This window comes from Xyrauchen texanus, chromosome 49 (assembly GCF_025860055.1).
Source record: "Xyrauchen texanus isolate HMW12.3.18 chromosome 49, RBS_HiC_50CHRs, whole genome shotgun sequence".
In the NCBI taxonomy this organism is placed as follows: domain Eukaryota; kingdom Metazoa; phylum Chordata; class Actinopteri; order Cypriniformes; family Catostomidae; genus Xyrauchen; species Xyrauchen texanus.
The window spans coordinates 17,439,434-17,459,443 of NC_068324.1; the positions used below are offsets into that span (position 1 = coordinate 17,439,434).

The 20,010-nt window shown below is 37.2% G+C and overlaps 2 protein-coding genes across 15 annotated transcripts in view; one reads left to right on the forward strand and one right to left on the reverse strand.

Moving 5' to 3' along the window:
- The first annotated feature begins 10,687 nt into the window (after window positions 1–10,687).
- Window positions 10,688–17,226, forward strand: zgc:101540 (hsFATP2a_ACSVL_like domain-containing protein). The gene is made up of 10 exons (XM_052123246.1): window positions 10,688–11,204; window positions 11,569–11,778; window positions 12,687–12,845; window positions 14,217–14,341; window positions 14,977–15,171; window positions 15,265–15,355; window positions 15,605–15,803; window positions 15,906–16,003; window positions 16,691–16,821; window positions 16,924–17,226. Exons 1-10 carry the CDS (start codon window positions 10,730–10,732, stop codon window positions 17,098–17,100), a joined length of 1,860 nt encoding a protein of 619 aa, XP_051979206.1. The 5' UTR covers window positions 10,688–10,729; the 3' UTR covers window positions 17,101–17,226.
- Window positions 17,227–17,697: 471 nt separating this feature from the next.
- The window catches only part of tjp1b (tight junction protein 1b), a 167,477-nt gene continuing 165,164 nt past the window's right edge, over window positions 17,698–20,010 (reverse strand). For all 14 annotated transcript variants that reach the window (XM_052122813.1, XM_052122806.1, XM_052122805.1 and 11 more), the window contains one exon: window positions 17,698–19,499. In XM_052122813.1, the coding sequence (XP_051978773.1) occupies window positions 19,405–19,499 (95 nt within the window). In that variant the 3' untranslated portion in view covers window positions 17,698–19,404. The remainder of the gene's footprint in view (window positions 19,500–20,010) is intronic.

The following is a 20,010-nucleotide window of genomic DNA, read 5'->3' on the forward strand; positions in this document are numbered from 1 at the left end:
GAGTACACCCCTAGGTGAAAATGTCCAAATTGGGCCCAATTATCCATTTTCCCTACCTGGTGTCATTTGACTCATTAGTGTTACAAGGTCTTGGGTGTGAATGGGGAGCAGGTGTGTTAAATTTGGTGTCATCGCTCACACTCCCTCATACTGGTCACTGGAAGTTCAACATGGCACCTCATGGCAAAGAACTCTGAGGATCTGAAAAAAAATTATTGTTGCTCTACATAAAGATGGCCTAGGCTATAAGAAGATTGCCAAGACCCTGACACTAAGCTGCAGTATGGTGGCGAAGACCAAACAGCAGTTTAACAGGACAGGTTCCACTCAGAACAGGCCTCACCATGGTCGACCAAAGAAGTTGAGTGCACGGTTGTCTATGGGAAATAGACGTATGAGTGCTGCCAGCATTGCTGCAGAGGTTGAAGCAGTGGGGGGGGTCAGCCAGTCAGTGCTCAGACCATACGCCGCACACTGCATCAAATTGGTCTGCATGGCTGTTGTCCCAGAAGGAAGCCTCTTCTAAAGATGATGCACAAAAAAGTCCACAAACAGTTTGCTGAAGACAAGCAGACTAAGGACATGGATTACTGGAACCATCTCCTGTGGTCTGATGAGACCAAGATAAACTTATTTGGTTCTGATGGTGTGTGTGTGGCGGAAACCAGGTGAAGAGTACAAAGACAAGTGTGTCTTGCCTATAGTCAAGCATGGTGGTGGGAGTGTCATGGTCTGGGGCTGCATGAGTGGGGAGCTACAGTTCATTGAGGGAACCATGAATACCAACATGTACTGTGACATACTGAAGCAGAGCATGATCCCTTCCTTCGGAGACTGGGCCGCAGGGCAGTATTCCAGCATGATAACGACCCCAAACACACTTCCAAGACAAACACTACCTTGCTAAAGATGCTGAGGGTGAAGGTGATGGACTGGCCAAGCATGTCTCCAGACCTAAACCCTATTGAGCATCTGTGGGGCATCCTCAAACGGAAGGTGGAGGAGCACAAGGTCTCTAACATCCACCAGCTCTGTGATGTCATCATGAAGGAGTGGAGGAGAACTCCAGTGGCAACCTGTGAAGCTCTGGTGAACTCCATGCCAAAGAGGGTAAAAGAAGTGCTGGAAAATAATGGTGGCCACACAAAATATTGACACTTTGAGCCCAATTTGGACATTTTCACTTAGGGGTGTACTGTTATAAAAGCTGTACACTCACTACTTGAAAAGATATAATCAAATATGTACAAAAATGTGAGGCGTGTACTCACTTTTGTGAGATACGGTACATAGATGATTAAATGGCCTTTTGTGGCTTTGTTTACATTAAATTTTTTTTGACCATTGGAATTTGAATTAACGAGCGTTCTGTTGGCCCATTTAAATATTCCATTGCTAGAAGACTGTTGGATTTTTCCCAATATTTGATTGTCTGCTCTGTGACAACAAGCACACAATTCCAGAACAGTGGATGTATCTTGATGCACGAGGAGTTAATGATAGAAATGTTGGTCTGTTGAGGGATTTTGAAAAAAAACTCGAAACCAAGTTTGTAGAATAACCACGCGTTAGCTTCATCATGCCAACATAACAACCAAAACACACCGCCATTACAGTCCTACATGCAACATAAATCACAAGGAATGCAATGCCCTACAAGTCAACCATTGTCTTGAAAGTTCAAAATAAGACATCCTAGATACATACTGTAACACTTTGACTTCAGTCTATCCCAAGTCTGTAACAACAATCAAAGTCCAGTGCCAGATAAGATGAGGTCAAAGATGGAAAAGAGTGCATATTGTTAAACACCAGCTCACAAGCGCATGATGGCCCATGACAAACTAGAGTGCTAATGTTGGAATCAATGAAAAATCAACACTGCAAGAGCTAGCGCAAACCTTGTAGAACACTCGTAAGGTTCTTAGTCAGGTAGACACCATATTTTAATTGAGCCAAAAGTAAATGAGGCTGTGAAGGATAGACGTAGAGTCAGTTCAGTTTGTTGTACTGTCTTAACCCTCATATACAGATGAGTTGGTTTAAAAAATTACCCCTTTTGAACTTAAAAAAATTAATAAATGTTTATACATGTTTTCTTCATCTCAGTGGCACGAGGTTTGGTGACATTTCCTACATTTGCTATCTATTCACGCAAAATAAATTTAGCTGGATTGTGGTGGTGTGACAAAAATACATATGAGATGATAAAACCAAGGATTTGTATCAAATAAAATCAATAAATCAGCACAATGCTATAACACATCCACTGTACTTTATCAAGTTGTTGAATTGGGATGTTTGAAATAAATAATGGTTAAAAAAAAATCTTAACTCTTCTCTTTGTAACACCATGGTCAGTAATTATAATGTGGCATCATTAAAAAACTGAAACTTGGGTCCTGGCATTCATGTGGATGTTACTTTCACACGTACCACCTACCTAAAAATTGTTGCAGACCACATACATCTCTTCATGGCAACGGTATTCCCTGATGGCAGTGGCCTCTTTCAGCAGGATAACGTGCCCTGCGACACTGCAAAAGTTGTTCAGAAATGGTTTAAGGAACATGATGAAGAGTTCATAGTGTTGACTTGGCCTCCAAATTCCCCAGATCTCAATCTGATTGAGCATCTGTGGGATGTGCTGGACCAACAAGTCCAATCTATGGAGGCCCTACCTCGCAACTTTTAGGATTTGAAGGATCTGCTGCTAACGTCTTTGTGCCAGATACCACAGGATACCTCAGAGGTGTTGTGGAGTCCAATTTCAAATGTAACGCGTACATGTAACTGTAATGCATAATTACACACATTTAAAAATGTAACGCGTACATGTAACTGTAATGCATAATTACACGCATTTCAAATGTAACGCATAAACGTAACTGTAATGTGTAATTACACACATTTCAAATGTAACACGTAAACGTAACTGTAATGCGTAATTAATACACATTTCAAATGTAACACGTAAACGTAACTGTAATGCGTAATTACACACATTTCAAATGTAACGCGTACACGTAACTGTAATGCGTAATTACACACATTTCAAATGTAACACGTACACGTAACTGTAATGCGTAATTACACACATTTCAAATGTAACACGTAAACGTAACTGTAATGCGTAATTACACACATTTCAAATGTAACGCGTACACGTAACTGTAATGCGTAATTACACACATTTCAAATGTAACGCGTACACGTAACTGTAATGCGTAATTACACACATTTCAAATGTAACGCATAAACGTAACTGTAATGCATAATTAATACACATTTCAAATGTAACACGTAAACGTAACTAATGCATAATTAATACACATTTCAAATGTAACACGTAAACGTAACTGTAATGCATAATTAATACACATTTCAAATGTAACACGTAAACGTAACTGTAATGCGTAATTACACACATTTCAAATGTAACGCGTACACGTAACTGTAATGTGTAATTACACACATTTCAAATGTAACACGTACACGTAACTGTAATGCGTAATTACACACATTTCAAATGTAACATACACGTAACTGTAATGTGTAATTACACACATTTCAAATGTAACGCGTACACGTAACCGTAATGCGTAATTACACACATTTCAAATGTAACGCGTACACGTAACTGTAATGCGTAATTACACACATTTCAAATGTAACGCGTACACGTAACTGTAATGCGTAATTACACACATTTCAAATGTAACGCGTACTACGTAACTGTAATGCGTAATTACACACATTTCAAATGTAACGCGTACACGTAACTGTAATGCGTAATTACACACATTTCAAATGTAACGCGTACACGTAACTGTAATGCGTAATTACACACATTTCAAATGTAACGCCTGCACGTAACTAATGCGTAATTACACACATTTCAAATGTAAAGCGTACACGTAACTAATGCGTAATTACACACATTTCAAATGTAACGCCTGCACGTAACTAATGCGTAATTACACACATTTCAAATGTAACGCGTACACGTAACTGTAATACGTAATTACACACATTTCAAATGTAACGCGTACACGTAACTAATGCGTAATTACACACATTTCAAATGTAACGCGTACACGTAACTGTAATGCGTAATTACACACATTTCAAATGTAACGCGTACACGTAACTGTAATGCGTAATTACATTTCAAATGTAACGCATACACGTAACTGTAATACGTAATTACACACATTTCAAATGTAACGCGTACACGTCACTGTAATGCGTAATTACATTTCAAATGTAACGCGTACACGTAACTGTAATGTGTAATTACACACATTTAAAATGTAACACGTACATGTAACTGTAATGTGTAATTACACACATTTAAAATGTAACACGTACATGTAACTGTAATGTGTACATTTACATTTATGCATTTGGCAGACACTTTTATCCAATGCGACTTACAGTGCAATTATTACAGGGACAAACCCCCAGAACAACCTGGAGTTAAGTGCCTTGCTCAAGGGCACAATGGTGGTGGCTGTGGGGTTTGAACCAGCGACTTTCTGATTAACAGCCCTGTGCTTTAGCCACTACGCCACCACCACTCCATTACACACATTTCAAATGTAAGTCGTACATGTAACTGTCATGGTCATGTACGAGTTTTTTAAAATCTGAATATATAGCCAGAATACATGTTGTCCGTTATTGATTAAAATGTTCTCTATGGAGAAAATAAATGAGATTTGTACTTTGGAACCGTACTGCTGCTCCTAATACTCCTTCGATATTTATTACTCACATTTCATGGAGTTGCTTTTTTCCTCCTCATTAAGAGATTATAATTTATCTTACTTAAAGTAATGTTGTTTCAGAAATTGAACCCATATGCCTTGATCATGTTTGATCTGGAGCAAGAGATGCCTGTTAGGAATGCAGATGGATATTGTATGGAAGCTGCTAAAGGCCAGTCCGATCGCTCATTTTAATGGCATTCATATTAAAACACACATTTTTATTTGGAAGTCGCTTTTATCCAAAGTAACTCGAAGTGCATTTGAAAATATACATTTATCCTTGTGTGTTCCCTGGAAATCGAACCAGTGACCTTTAGTGCATTCTCTACCAGTTGAGCCCAAGAAGCATGAAAGAAATAGAAGCCTTGGTGCTTCCACATGGTTGCAGGTTCAAGTCTGGCATGCAACATTTCCCGATCCTATTCCCCCTTTTCTCTTTTATTATTTACCCGTCTGTCTTGACTGTCCTATCAGGTATTGCCATAAAGCTCATGAATAATATAAAAATACAATGAATTGTTAGTATTCTACTTTGAAGAATGTGCCATTATTGAACCTGTATGAATTATTTTATGTAATTTAATTGCATTTCACGTTAACACAGGCGAGACAGGTCTCCTGATATCGAAGATTACCCAGAGGTCTCCCTTTTCTGGATACGCCAAAGATCTAAAACAGACAGAGAAGAAGAAACTGTACAATGTGTTTGAGAAGGGCGATGTTTACTTAAACTCTGGTGATCTGTTCAGGGTAGATCACGAAAAATTCATCTACTGTCAGGATCGGGTGGGCGACACTTTTAGGTGAATGCGCACCATTTATAAAATAGTTTTCAACACAATGCATTCAAAAAACCCATTCAATTGTTAGTCTAGCATATTTTTCTTTCTTGTCTTGATGGTTTTGCTATTGAAACAGGACGTTTGGGGCATCTGTCCTTTTACCTGTAAATTAAAGCTTGGTTTCTTTCTCTCAGGTGGAAAGGGGAGAACGTATCTACAAATGAAGTGTCGGACATGATGACAATGGCAACGAATATCGAGGAAGAAAACATATATGGTGTTACAGTTCCAGGTTTTATGCTACTTTACTCCTTTAAAGCATTACATTGGCAGTCATAGCAGGGCTTCACTCGATATAGCGGTGGCAGAATGTCAAAACAAATGCATGTAGTTACGGTCTCCAGTTACTTTTATCACTTTTGGATTTGGGCTAGTGAAACTGCTGAGTGGCTAATGACTTTGGAATACAACTAGCCACACAGTGGTGTGTGAACCAAAAAGGAACATGTCAAGCCCTGGTCATACAACTCATCAATATGTCTTCTTATCTACACTACTGACACTTTGATATGTTTATTGAACTCTGAAAGGCATGAGGGTAGGACAGGAATGGCTGTCATCGTAATAAAGGTAAACAGTTTGATTGCGATGCCATATTTAGTCATGTGACCGCTTACCTTCCCTCTTACGCGAGACCACGTTTCATAAGGATTCAGATAATGCCTCATGCATGTATTAAAGGGGTCATGTAATGTAAAATAAAAATGTATTTTTGAGAAGAGTTCTTTGAACGATGAAATCATATAGAAACTTTCAGAACTCAAAACTTCCCTAGTCCAGAAAGACCAATTATTGAAACTAAGCTACAAAAAATTTCTGCAACTTTCCGATGTCATTCTTATGAATCTGCTCATGGAAAAACAATGCTAAAGGAATGTTCTATATCTTATATCTTATATCTTATATAGATCATGTTTAATCTGAAGTCTTCTATTCACTGTAATCCTACATTTCAAATACAGTACTCATTGCAGAACTGTTTGGCTGTTACTTGCACCTTCAAACAGCTCAAAATGATGTTGGTAGAGGAAGACTTCAACCCCGCAGTAATCAATGACCTGCTGTTTTTCTTAGATGAGGCAGTGAAAATCTACAGACCTTTGACACATGAGATATATGAGTCTATACTAGAGGGTCACGTCAAATTGTGAAGGCTTTGCTTATTGTAATAAGTTGAATTGTTTGACGCATTGAACAATTTGACGCATTGTTTTGATCAGATTTTTATAAACAGGAAATTATGACAACACTGTAATGATGAGAATTTAAAAAAATGCTTACTGCTTTTTTAGTGTATTTTAAAACTCTTGAGGGAACTATTTACAGAAATGTAAACTCATTTATCACACAATACTTTTAAAATTGCAAGTTTTCTCTATTTTGTTAAAAAGATAATACAATTGAAATCAAAGTACTTCATTGTCAGTCTGAAATGTAAATCTTGGATAATTTGATGCATTATCTCCTCTGTGGTCTGCAAAGTACATAGTGTTTGCAGGAAGATGATTGGCTCCCATAGAAACCCGCCCACTTACACATGTCTCAAAGGTTGAATGGACTATGAGGGGGACTATGAGGGTTGCCAGATTGACCACAAATTATACGGTGTAGGTCAGCTTTACTAAAATACATTTGAATATCTCATAATTCTGTAAATGACAACACTAACTATGTGAATTGGTGGTCATATCCAATTATTGAACTCCAAAAACTGTTATAAGCATGATTTATATCATATCAATGACGTGACTTTTTCTCCCAGATCGATTAATTTATTCAAAAATACATTAAAAATACAATTCACACAAAATAATTGCTTGAATATACCTCTACTATGTAAATATGTTTTAAACATTGTTTGTTACATTGTTGTTATAACAAACAATGTAAAACACACTGAAGAAAATGATTTTGTGAAGTAAATAAAGCGTAAAAAGTGTTTTTTTTCCCTGTACTGATTTAATCCCCCTGCCTATCAAAAGCATGAGATCCCTACAGTGTTACAGTTTTTCTCAATCACTTCGGCTCAATTCTCGAATGACAGTTATTTTGTTCAAAACAATGAGTTCAAATCTCTGAACAATTAGTTTCTTGTTCACATCAGATTTGAATGTCTTATTCATTTAAGCAAATCGCACGTGTTTTAGCACATGTGTGCAAAAGAGCAATTGTCTATAATTTGCACAATAACTAAATGCACTTGATGAGTTGATTCTCAGTGTCACGCTTCACAACTTCTAAACGTACATTCATTGTGTGAGCTGTCACATGCAATATGATCCATTCAATTATCAAAATATGTCAGACATACATGTATATTCCCAAAACATCTATGACATGTAGTGTTTGTGATTCTGATAAATCTCTGGCCAGACCAACAAGTGCAACAGGATGTCCACCAAGAAGATGGGAACTTATAGTATAATGTGTAAAAATGGACATGCAAATGTGAGTTTTCTGTTTACATGTAACTCAGTGCTACAAAAGTGTATTTACTGTATATATACAAATGTGCATGTCATTTTTCTGTGTACTGATACTGTTGAAATCGGTCTCTAAAAAGCTCAGTGTGATACACAACAGCATTCAGCTAGACAAAACTGACATTCTAGTTTAGTACAGTAAGCAGTCAGTGTCAACATAAATGTAGAACAAAGAAGTTTGTATATAACAAACATTTGCAAGGTTGACTGCCATTGTGAAAAGACATCTAAAAATTTTGACCATTACGGCTCACACAATGACAAAAAAACTTTTCATTTTGGTGACATTGGCCAATTTACAGACACAGAACTACTGTAGGTATTGAAGCATGAATTACATGTTTTTGGGTGTGTTACTGCATTTTGCAAACATGCAATAGAGTTGTGATGTCCCATAAAACAGGAAAATTCTCTCATCATTTACTCCCACTCTTGTCATCCCAGATGTGTGTGACTTTCTTTATTCTGCTGAACACAAATTAAGATTTTTATAAGAATATTTCAGCTCTGTTGGTTCTTACAATGCAAGTCAATAGGGGCCAAAACTTTGAAGCTAAAAAAAGCACAGAAATGCAGCATGAAAGTAATCCATACGACACCAGTGGTTACATCAAAATCTTCAGAAGTGATATTATAGATGTGGGTCTGTAGACTAGAATTGCAAGATGAATAGTGAAAAAGAGTTACACTTTGGTCTGTTCTCACCCAAAACAGAATAAATCACTTCAGAAGACATTGACTAAACCATTTATGGATGACTTTTATGCTGCCTTTATGTGCTTTTTGAAGCTTCAGAGATCTGGTCACCATTCACTTGCATTGTATGGACCAACAGAGCTGAAATATTCTTCTAAAAATCTTTGTGTTCTGCAGAAGAAAGAAAGTCATACACATCTGGGATGGCATGATAAGAGACTTTTCATTTTTGGGTGAACTTTCTCTTTATGGTTCAGGATTTGAAATGGATGATTTTACTTTGGGATGTGAGGCAGAACTCATTTCATCACCACTGGTGGGAAAAGCAATGGTAAGGAAAATTACAAAAAAATGTATAAATCTGGTTAAGGTTGTAACAAAGTATTAGATAACTATAATGTGAAGGTGTAAATGAAAATATAACAATTTATTCCAAATTGATGCAGATATTTTCTAGAGAACCATTCCTTCAAAAGAGGAACTCCAAAGTTTCAACAACCCATTATTGAATATTTCATCATTTTTGTTTTTGACAAAATGTAGAATACATCCAAAGCTTTTATTAAAGGTATAATCGTATGTTATGTGTCATCAGGGTTGGGGAGTAATGAAATAAATGTAACAGGATTACATATTTAAAATACAAAATATAAGTAACTGTATGCCACTACAGTTAAAATTTATATCATTGGTAATCAGAATACAGTTACATTCAAATAGTATTTTGATTACTGAAGAGATTACTTTATTGTCATTTGTTTCATTTAATATTTAGTCCTTTCAGATGGAAAACATTTCTACATATAAATGATGCGATCCAAAGTGCATTTGAACAGCGGTGAAACACTTTCTTATGATGTGTTACATTCATACGAGCAGACAGAGGAGTACGTTTGAAGTAAGTTTGAAGTAAGTTTGGAGCAGAAGAAATAGAAATAAACCTTGTGTAAATTGACAGCTTTACGCTAAGCTAAAATGCTATTTTACGCGCACATGTTACCAGACACAATCATATTTTTATTAAGAAAATTCACGTTAGGTCATAATTTCTTTTTTTCTAGTAAGACCTTTTGATATTAGGGGAAAAATCATATTCTTGATAATAATTTTTGTATTGTTTTCCTGTAAAAAAATGTAAAAATTATTTAAAGAAGATCAGTTTGATTAATCTTGTTTTTGAAACAACACTGCATCAGATATTTCAGTTTTTCAGAGAATGTATTTTTAACATGTGTATTTTGTCTTTCTGTACTGACAGAGTTTTTATAGTCAAAACAAGTGAAAAAATCTACCAGTGCTAAAGAAGTAATCCAAAGTATTTATAATACGTTACTGACTTTCAGTAATCTAAAGGAATATGTTACAAATGACATTTTACAGCATGTATTCTGTAATCTGTAGTGGAATAAGTTTCAAAAGTAACCCTTCCAACCCTGTGTTGTTTAGATCATAAGTCAAACTGTCAAGAGAAGTACATTTCTCAAAAGTGTCCCACTTTGTCCATATTCACCAGAACTAAAACAAATGAATTTGAGATTATTTTTATTTATTTTTTTGTTAGTTTTGGAGTTATTAATAAGTATTTTAGATTAGTTTCAACTTTTCAAATACTTTCAATTTTTATTTTAGTTAACTTAAATGATTTGAGGTAGTTTTCGTTAACTATAATAACACCGGGTCGCCAGTAATCTGTGCAGCGGACAAGGAGCTCTACAATACGGCCAGTGAATCACAGAGGATCTGGCAACCCGCGGAGGATCTTGAGTCGGGGGTGGATCTCAGTGATATAATCTCCCTCTGCAGGTCCCAATGGACTGAACTTGAACCCAGAGTATGTGGCCCGTGAATTTTAATACTCTGGAAGTAGTGTCAGGCTGTTGGTTAATGGCTTTTGGTTAATCTTGTAAATCCTTGTGTCCCACAGACTCCTGTTAACATGTATATCTGGGTTTCTCTTCTGGCAGGTTTGGCTCTTTTGCCCGCGCTGCTCAAAACTTTCTTCCCGTATTTTTTCCACGACTGTGTTTATATATTTAAAGTTCTCGGATTCGGGATCAGACTCCATAAATACAAGAGGAAAACCCCGTTCTATAGTGTTGTGGACTGTTTTTTGGACGCGGTAAAGAAACACCCGCAAAAAACGTTCATTCATTTCGAGGATCAGACTTTCTCCTACGCGGATGTGGACAGAGAGAGTAATAAAGTGGCGAATGCGCTGCGCGCGCTGGCGGCGCTCAAAGAAGGGGACACAGTTGCGCTTTTCCTCGGGAATGAACCCCGTTTCGTGTGGACCTGGCTCGGCCTGGCCAAGCTGGGCTGTCCCGCATCACTCCTGAACTTCAATATCCGATCCAAATCACTCCTTCACTGCTTCACCTGTTGCGATGCACACGTGCTCATCGCAGCTGCTGGTGAGACTGTAATGCACTTGTCACAGTACAGTTACTACACATGCATGCAGAACTATAGATGTGGAATGTCGAGTCATGGCCAGGCCTAGACGGTTTCCAGCTCATGCCATGGATTGGGAAAGCCGGCCACTTTCTCTTGGAAAGAGATATTTGGATGAGATTTTATCTTCTCTCTTTTAGACTTATAAATGGTGTTTTTTGCTCATTGCTGTGCAGTCAGAAGTGGAAAGACTTGGAATAAGAACTTGTCTTTCCATGCATGTGTTCCCCTTTGGGATATACAGTTTGAAGCCTCATAATCATAAATGTGTAGTTTAATTTAGGGTTTTGTAATTAACTTTGTTATTTGTTATTTTCCTTGTAGAGCTTCTAGATGCTGTCGAGGAGATTTTGCCTGCATTGAAAGAGAAGGGCATAACTGTCTACCTTCTCTCAGATGAGTGCAATACAGACGGCATTCAGGGTATCTCTCAGAAGATTGCGGAGGCTTCAGATAAACCGCTGTCCCCGGCTCTTAGGTCCAACGTTCATATCAGGAGTACAGCACTGTATATCTACACCTCTGGCACCACAGGTATCTGATCAGGCCAGATACAGTGAGTTGTGTAATGTTTATCTCCATGGAAAAGACTCAGTCTGGTGGTCCAACATTATGGGTTTTTCAATAGGCGATAACGATATCTAAAGATTAGATATGCTGATGACTGATACAATGCTGATAATACAATACAAAAACTTTACTTCATTGACAATGCTATTGGAAGATTTTGTACAATGACACAAGGGTGACCATGTGGGCATGGTTATATATCGGCCAATTCATTGTTGTGGTCGATATATCGCTTTATCACCATTATAAACTTTTCCACCGTGAGTGCAATCAAAGCACAAGACATAGACGGAGATTTCCGTTACCATTGCTGTAATATTCAATACAAGTGAATCCAAAAATTATAAACTTTGCCTAATCGAGTACATTTAGGGACCTATATAAAAAACATTATACAGCCGATATTGTGGCCTACAGGGGCGCATTAAGGTTTGCAGGGTCCTGGGGCTCTCCATTCCCAATAGGCTGCAAATGAGGCCCCCCTTGGAGTTGGGGGCCCCTGGGCTTCAGCCCGTATAAGCCTGTGCGTTAACGCACCCCTGTTGGCCGATTACAAATCTATACAACTTTGTCAGTTGTTTCATAAAAATTGTTCATGATGAAGCTCGTCTAGAATTGTTCAAGCTTCAAGTACAATTGGATGCTAAAAGATTTGAATGCATGTTAGAAAAGATGGGTAACTGTTTTGTACTTGTAACCTCGAAAAACTTAAAAAAAAATGAATTGGAAAAATAAGTCTTATTATTATTATCTGCTGATTCAGAGCTATAGTTATCAAAGGATAACAATGTTAAAATGATGATAAACTGGCTGACAACAATATAGTGGCTGATGGATTGTACATGTCTAAATTGGTACTTTGTTCTGTGAAGGTTTTCCAAAGGCAGCATATGTGACCCATGAGAGGGTTTGGGCTGCGTCCTTTATTCAGGGTGTTACTGGGGTCACGTCTGAAGATATAGTCTACATCAACCTGCCTTTGTATCACAGTGCTGGATTTCTCATTGGACTTAATGGATCCATTGAAAGAGGTATGATGGATTATAGTAAACGCTGTGTTTCTATAGTTTTCCAGAATTTTACAGAACTTACAGTGGGAGGGGACAGGGTTGCACATTTTACTAAATTTTCGAAACCGACAATCGTTAACTCTAAGAAATTAAAACCGATTAATTATTAACAATAATAAACTAAGTGGTGAACAGCTTGAAACTCAAATAATATAAGACGCATATTGTTCTTTAGGGATGTGTATTGAGACAGATTTCCCGATTCAATTCAATTCACAAGCTCTCGATTCGATTCTGATTCTTATGGGTTTTTTCAGTTATAATGTCCCTTTTGCTTCCATATAAAAGAAATTATCCTCCAGATAATGCTGTCAATTATACAGGGGACATTTGAACTAGGTGCATTAGGAAAATATACATTTGACTAATTATATTTTATTACTTTTTCATCATTTTGGCTTTTTAAAAATAACAAATAAAATGTATTCAATCAAAAAAATTGTTATTATATTTCATATATTATTTTTGTTACATATTTATTGTTAAATTGCATAATTTGTTCTATTTACAAGTATTTACATTGATTTGTTGAACACGTGTTAAAACGTTACGGTCTCTTTAACAATAAAAAAAAACTGCATTTCTGTAAATATCGCCTTTAAATGTGCGCATGTTAACTAGAGGACTCGAATGTCTTTACCTCATCTGTGTGATGCATGATTAGAATTAAATGTTGTCGTTTTTTGTAGTTGTTTTTGCTCAACAACTGACTGTAAAGAACAGAAAGGGTATTAAAAGAGACTGTATTCAATGACAAATGGGATGTGTGGATCTCGTCTTTTGACACACATTACACGGAACAACTTTTACTCTCAGCATGCAGTGAAAGGATCTTGCTGATGAACACTTCACGACTAAACTACACAATTACTGGCGAGTCAAATGTAAACATTTAACAGCCAGTTGCCAAATATATTCACTTTAGTCGCATAGCATGAAATTTGTTTGCAAGTGTGAGTGACTTCCTCTCACTGTAGTAGTATCGATATCACAATCGTTCAAATGAAGTTTGCGATTAATCTGAAAAACAATATTTTTACCCAACCCCTATTGTTCTTCATTCAAAGCTTTATTTATACAAAGTTTGATTTTTGACTGACCAACCGTTCCAATGCAAATGTGAAAACATCATCAGAGAAAAATTCCCTACTGTAGAAGGAAATGTGAAATCACAAAACAGCCACCAAAGTATGTGCTTGTACTGTTTAAATATAATGAAAACACACAAAAAATGAAAAGCCTCATCAGTTTTGGAGGGCATGAGGGTTAATGAGAGAATTTTAATTTTGAGGTGAACTATACCTTTAAGAGCTCAACAAATTTGTGCTCTAGGTAACACCATTGTCCTGCGGAGAAAGTTTTCCGCTTCTCAGTTCTGGGATGACTGCAGAAAGTATAATATAACAGTGATGCAGTACATCGGAGAAACAATGCGATACCTCTGCAACATGCCAAAGGTAAACTCACTCTTCAGTTAATGATAATCATATTGTATAACAGTGGATGTATTCTCCTTTATTTGTTTTTGAAGTGTAAACAGTCATTAGCTCTCTTCCAAAACCTAGCGAGTTACCTGCCTTGACAGGATGTTCTGAAAGGCAGGCAGCAAAATTAGGCTTCTTTATAAGATCCCTTGGTTGGGCCACTTCAATGTATCCTTCACGCAATCTCAGAAATCATTGGGATGAGCTAAAGATAGTGGACTTTGTGCAATGTATTATGAAGGTAGCTCTATCGCCCCTTGAGGACTGGGGTTTGTAATCACCAAAGTATTGAAAGAATGCACATTAAGCATGTTCAACCACACCATGTCTTGGCCATATTCAAACTGTGTAGGTGTACATGCGTAAAGTATATTTCTGGCCTTGGAGTACCAATCATTAGCTTAGCAACATGCTAATGTCAGACTCTATCATAATCAAGGGTTTATGATAGAGAGGTTCCTTGTTCAAGTTAGGACATTGCCTTAAAAGAAGCAGAGAACAAGGTAGCTCACTAGGTTTTGGCAAGCTTTAGGACAGTCCATTGATAAAATCACTTCAAACAAGGTCATTCTTTCTACTTTCTACTCTGTCACATTTCCTCGATGTAGAAAGACAACGACCGAGACCACAAAGTGAAGATTGCCATTGGTAATGGCGTACGTACGGACATCTGGAAAGAATTCCTGAACCGATTTGGAGACATTCATGTCCGTGAACTCTACGCTGCCACTGAGGGAAACGTTGGCTTCATTAATTACACCAGTAAAATCGGAGTGGTTGGTCGTGTCAATATTCTCACCAAGGTAAGATTGAACTCTTTAGATTGTTAGCATTGAAAATAGCAAATTGACTCGATTTGTGTGCAAAGTCAGCTAAATTCCCATTGCATTACACAGATATTGTTCCCCTTTGCACTGATAAAGTTTGACATCGAGAAAGAAGAGCCCGTGAGGAATTCTGAGGGCTTGTGTATCCCAGCTGGTAAAGGTTAGTAAGGTCAATGAGCAGTTTTTGCTTTGTAATGCCATGTTTTGCTCTAATGAGTTGGATGTTTAGATAATGCATGAGGAGGATTTGTCTCGGAAAGTTTGCAGTCTACATTGGAAAGGCTTAAACTCCAGACACCAATTCCACGTCCTTCCGACCTTTCGATAAGAACAGTCATAAAAAGTCAATTTTTAACCTTGAGCTAGTTTTATTTGCATCTATGATTGTTGATGGTAAATGTTTTTACAGATGAGGTGGGACTTCTGGTCGGGAAAATAACGAGGCATTCCCCTTTTAACGGCTATGCCGGAAATAAGCAGCAGACAGAGAAGAAGAGACTCAGTAATGTGTTTGTGAAAGGAGATCTGTATTTCAACAGTGGAGATCTGCTGAGGATTGACCATGACAATTTTGTCTATTTCCAAGATCGAGTTGGAGACACTTTCAGGTACGCGAGTTGGTTATCCCATCTTATTTGTAACTACATTTGGTCTACGCTTGCACGCATCTTTTTAACGTTCGTTTCAAATATTGTAACATTGTCTTGCAGATGGAAAGGAGAGAATGTGGCTACAACTGAGGTTGCAGATATTCTCAGTATGGTGGATTGCATCGAGGAGGCCAATGTATATGGAGTCAAAGTTGAAGGTAAATGATTTGCATGATTTGAAATATAGGGTTAGGAATAGATGTTATAAAATATACCGCATCCAAACGATTTTCATGATTTTCATGTTCAGTTCTATTAACGGTTCTTAAACATTTTGGGTTGTCTTGATTATTATATGTGCTAAAAAGCAATTGGACTGCATTAGTTTGGGCCCTGTTGGTAATTCTTTAAAATCTAGAACTCTCTTGTCTAGAAAATCTGGGCCGTACGCAAACAGTCCCAATGACTGTGCTGATGACAATCAGCAACATGGACAAATGATGTATACTTTGGCCTTTTGAGAGCATTGGGGAATTGGGCATGCCAAATTGGGAAGAAAATATAGAAACCGAGAACTGTTAAAGTGAATGTTCTTAAAGCTAGTTAATTACATAAAAGACTTTAATTACATTTCATACTAATTATTATTTTGTTATAGTAATTTTACTTTGTGTTTGGTTTAGACCAGTTTCGTCGATGTAAACACGCACTAGATGGACGTCTTTGAACGTAGCGCCGTGCTTCACTGTTTTATTTAGCATCTCGCGCATGACACTGACCTAAGACGCTGTCAATTTAAAAGAACTTCAACTTTACACATTTTTTTTAAAGGTGTTTCGAGACACCTGACATAGTTTTAATGAGACAAGACATTATATACAATTTGAAATGTATTGTCTCCTAAGGCCATGAAGGAAGAATTGGAATGGCGGCTCTTAAACTGAGAGAGGGTAAAGAGTTTGACTGCGTCACCACTTGCAGTGTTTTGGCGAATTATTTACCGGTGTATGCCAGACCACGTTTCATTCGAATTCAGGTAAGACGTCTGACCTATCCATTACCATCTTACTAGCAGATGCACACCTCCCGATTTTGGCTTTGTCCACTGATGCTCAGCAAAAGTACTTTTGCCTTTCAGAATTCCTTGGAAGTCACGGGAACCTTCAAGATGAAGAAAGTAAAGTTGGTGGAGGAAGGCTTTGACACAAAACTAATACAAGATCCGCTATACTTCCTGGATTTGACTCAAAAGAAATATATTCCACTCACTCAGGAGGTTTACAAGTCGATCATGTCACATGACATAAAATTGTAAAATCCATTAAAAAAAAGCTAAAGCTACCATTCAGAAGTTTACTAACCAGTAGCTGCCCACTAATCTCAGGGAAACCGGTGTGATTCCAATGATTGATTTGTCAGTTTATAACTCTCATCTACCTTTACGGACCGGTACAGTCAAATGTTTTACATCAGTAATAGAAATGTATAGAATGCATAACAGTGCTTTATCACTTAACCTTGTTTATAATGTACATTGCAATCTATTGTCTTTTAATAAAGCACTCAATAGGAATCTAAAAAGTCTGTCATTTATAGTTTTTGCTGACATAATGGGTTTAAAAAAAGCTGGTCGCCATCTCAGACTGGACTCGCAGGTCAGTCAAGAGATGTGTTTGGTTTTCTCAGCTAACAGCTGTGGTAATGGCACTTTTTTAAATAGGTGAAAGGTTAAGTGAACGACATGTGACCACCCTTCCCCCATCACCCTCTGAGCTCAAAAATTAGCATTAATATAAACAGCAAAGACAAACAAACTACTTCCAGTGATCCAATAGCACTGACGTCCGATGTCATGTTCATTCAAGCAGTAAAAACGATTTTTACTTTAAAAATTTATTTATTTATACAGTTGTATACTTAGAAATGTGCTGCAAAGAAAAATAACAAAATAATGTCACATCACAAAAAGAAAAGAAACTAAAATTGGGTTGAAGCTGTGTTATATCAAAACAAAGTCGTACTGATGTGCCTTAATAAACTGTCTATTGGTACAAAAATACATTTCAGGGCACACAATACAGCATCCAGTATCACAAATAAAGTCAAGGTACACCCACCAAAGCGGACCCTTCTTAAGTACAGAGTCGTTAAATAATTTAAACCGAGCACTTTTCTAGTTTGTAAATAAGAATAAAAATGTTTTCGTAACTGTTAAAAATGCCATAATTTAGTGTTTGTATATATATGTATGTTGATATAAAAGATAAGCTCCATTTTTCATTTAACCGTTTTTCTTTTTCCCGTTTAAATTTCCTCCGTACTGCTAAATGAAATTCCAAAGCTCAGAAGTATAACCGGAATACAAACATAACGTTATAGCTTTCCTTTTTAAGAAATGTTTTTTTAACCTTACGTTTTTATACAAAATAACAAAGATTTACAAAATGTCATATACAGCGAACCAAGGCCATATGCTAGCACAATATATACAGCTATAATTGAAACATATCCTAGTGTTCTTGTATATTCTTTGAATTGGTATGCATAGCAGTGAAATAAAGCGGACCTGTTGATCAAACTTAATTATTAGTGTGCTAAATATTCTAGTTAACCGACTTCATTATGGTGCGAGAATTTCGGATCCTTCGTGTAACAGAAAAATTAACGCTTGCTAGTCTTTCAGGTCAAAATAACGAGAGAGAACCAAAAAAAACTAATGCACATAAGGCATCACTGCTTGCAGTGTGTGATGGGAAGGTTTGTGTACTCAACTTATTAGCAGGCGTTTGGACCTGAGTCATAGCACATGCATAGATCTCTAAACAGCAGGAGTTTCGGAAAACCACAGTCAGTTATGTTATCTACGGTAAAACATCGCTAGAAAAGATCACTTTGAAATGTAGAGAAAGAGCCCATTTTTTGCCAGAAAGGGAAGTCCAACAGCAAGTGAGTGCAATGGACATATTCCTTCAAGAAGCAGTCTTTCACATCAAAACATCACAATTGTTCTTCATTTTCCAAACCAAACATGCATATTTTTTTTTCAGATCCACAAAGATCTGTTACGGCGTTCCACAAAAACCACATGACCGTGGACTTACAAAAAAAAGTTCAACATCCACTTTTCTGTTAGTGAGCACAATAGTAGGGTTCACTTCAATACTTAGAAACTAGTTACTACATTTTTCGTTTACTTTTTCTGGTTCCCTTCAAGAATTATTTGGAGAAAAAGAGGCTACAAATGTCAAAAACGGGATCATTTTTCAGACTGTCTGTGGCACAGGTCATGCAATCCGTTAACAGTTAGATATCTTCACTAATTAATTTATTGAAGATAATTTTTTGCAAGTCTTCAAGCACCAAAAGGTAAAGAAAAAGGCAAAAAAAAAAAAAGGAAAATAAAAGGAAAGCTCCATAGCACTGTGCTATCCTTGTCCTCCAAAATATTTGTGGGCGCTTTGCCCGGTCAAATGAAAATAATAATAATACTTCATAAAGTGGTGCAAATCCCTCCCCCTGAGAAGAAGAACTAAGAGAAGGGGGCATGAAGGAGGGAGGAGTCTTCCTTGAGTCCTCGGTCCAAGCATTCACGTCAGTAACAGACCAGCTGTTGCGCTCCTCAGAAATGGTCGATCAGCACGGACACACAGTTTGCGGCCACCAGGTAATTGGGGTCCCCTGGTAGACACTTGTTTTGCCAGCATTTGGGGTCACCTGTGGAAATGACATCAGGGATTACATCATGAGGAATGTACTGTAGTATAAATACACACTCCTTATGAACTTAAGGAGTTACTTTGAAGCATTTGACATAATGAATCTGAGCAATGCGTCACTGCTCCATTTACATTTAAAGGTGCTATATGTAATATTTTTACTGTACTAAATCATAAAAATGGCCATAATATATCATTAGAGAATTAGGAAACTAATGCTAAGTTTAAATACTGGCTTCTCCGATAACAGTGTTACAGCCAGTATATTCTACTTTGTAGTTTCCATTCCTGGACGGAATTTCTGTTTATGTTTTGGCCTGTGTGAACCCCGCCCACTGCCCACTCAACAATAATATTTCGACACTGCTGGGTTGCCAGATTTGAACAAGTTTGCAGGCAAACTATACTGCGTGCTGCAGCCATTGAAGCCAGCAAACGAACTGGCTCAGAGACAAACAGATTACACCCAACCTAAAAAGCCTCGCCATTCGTCTAAAAACCACCATGAC

Excerpts from the sequence above, each read along its gene's own strand:
- zgc:101540 (XM_052123246.1), top strand. The coding sequence starts at position 10,730 with ATGTATATCTGGGTTTCTCTTCTGGCAGGTTTGGCTCTTTTGCCCGCG. Across the intron at positions 12,846-14,216 it reads TAATGGATCCATTGAAAGAG|GTAACACCATTGTCCTGCGG; the intron begins GTATGATGGATT and ends TTTGTGCTCTAG. Across the intron at positions 15,356-15,604 it reads GTGTATCCCAGCTGGTAAAG|ATGAGGTGGGACTTCTGGTC; the intron begins GTTAGTAAGGTC and ends ATGTTTTTACAG.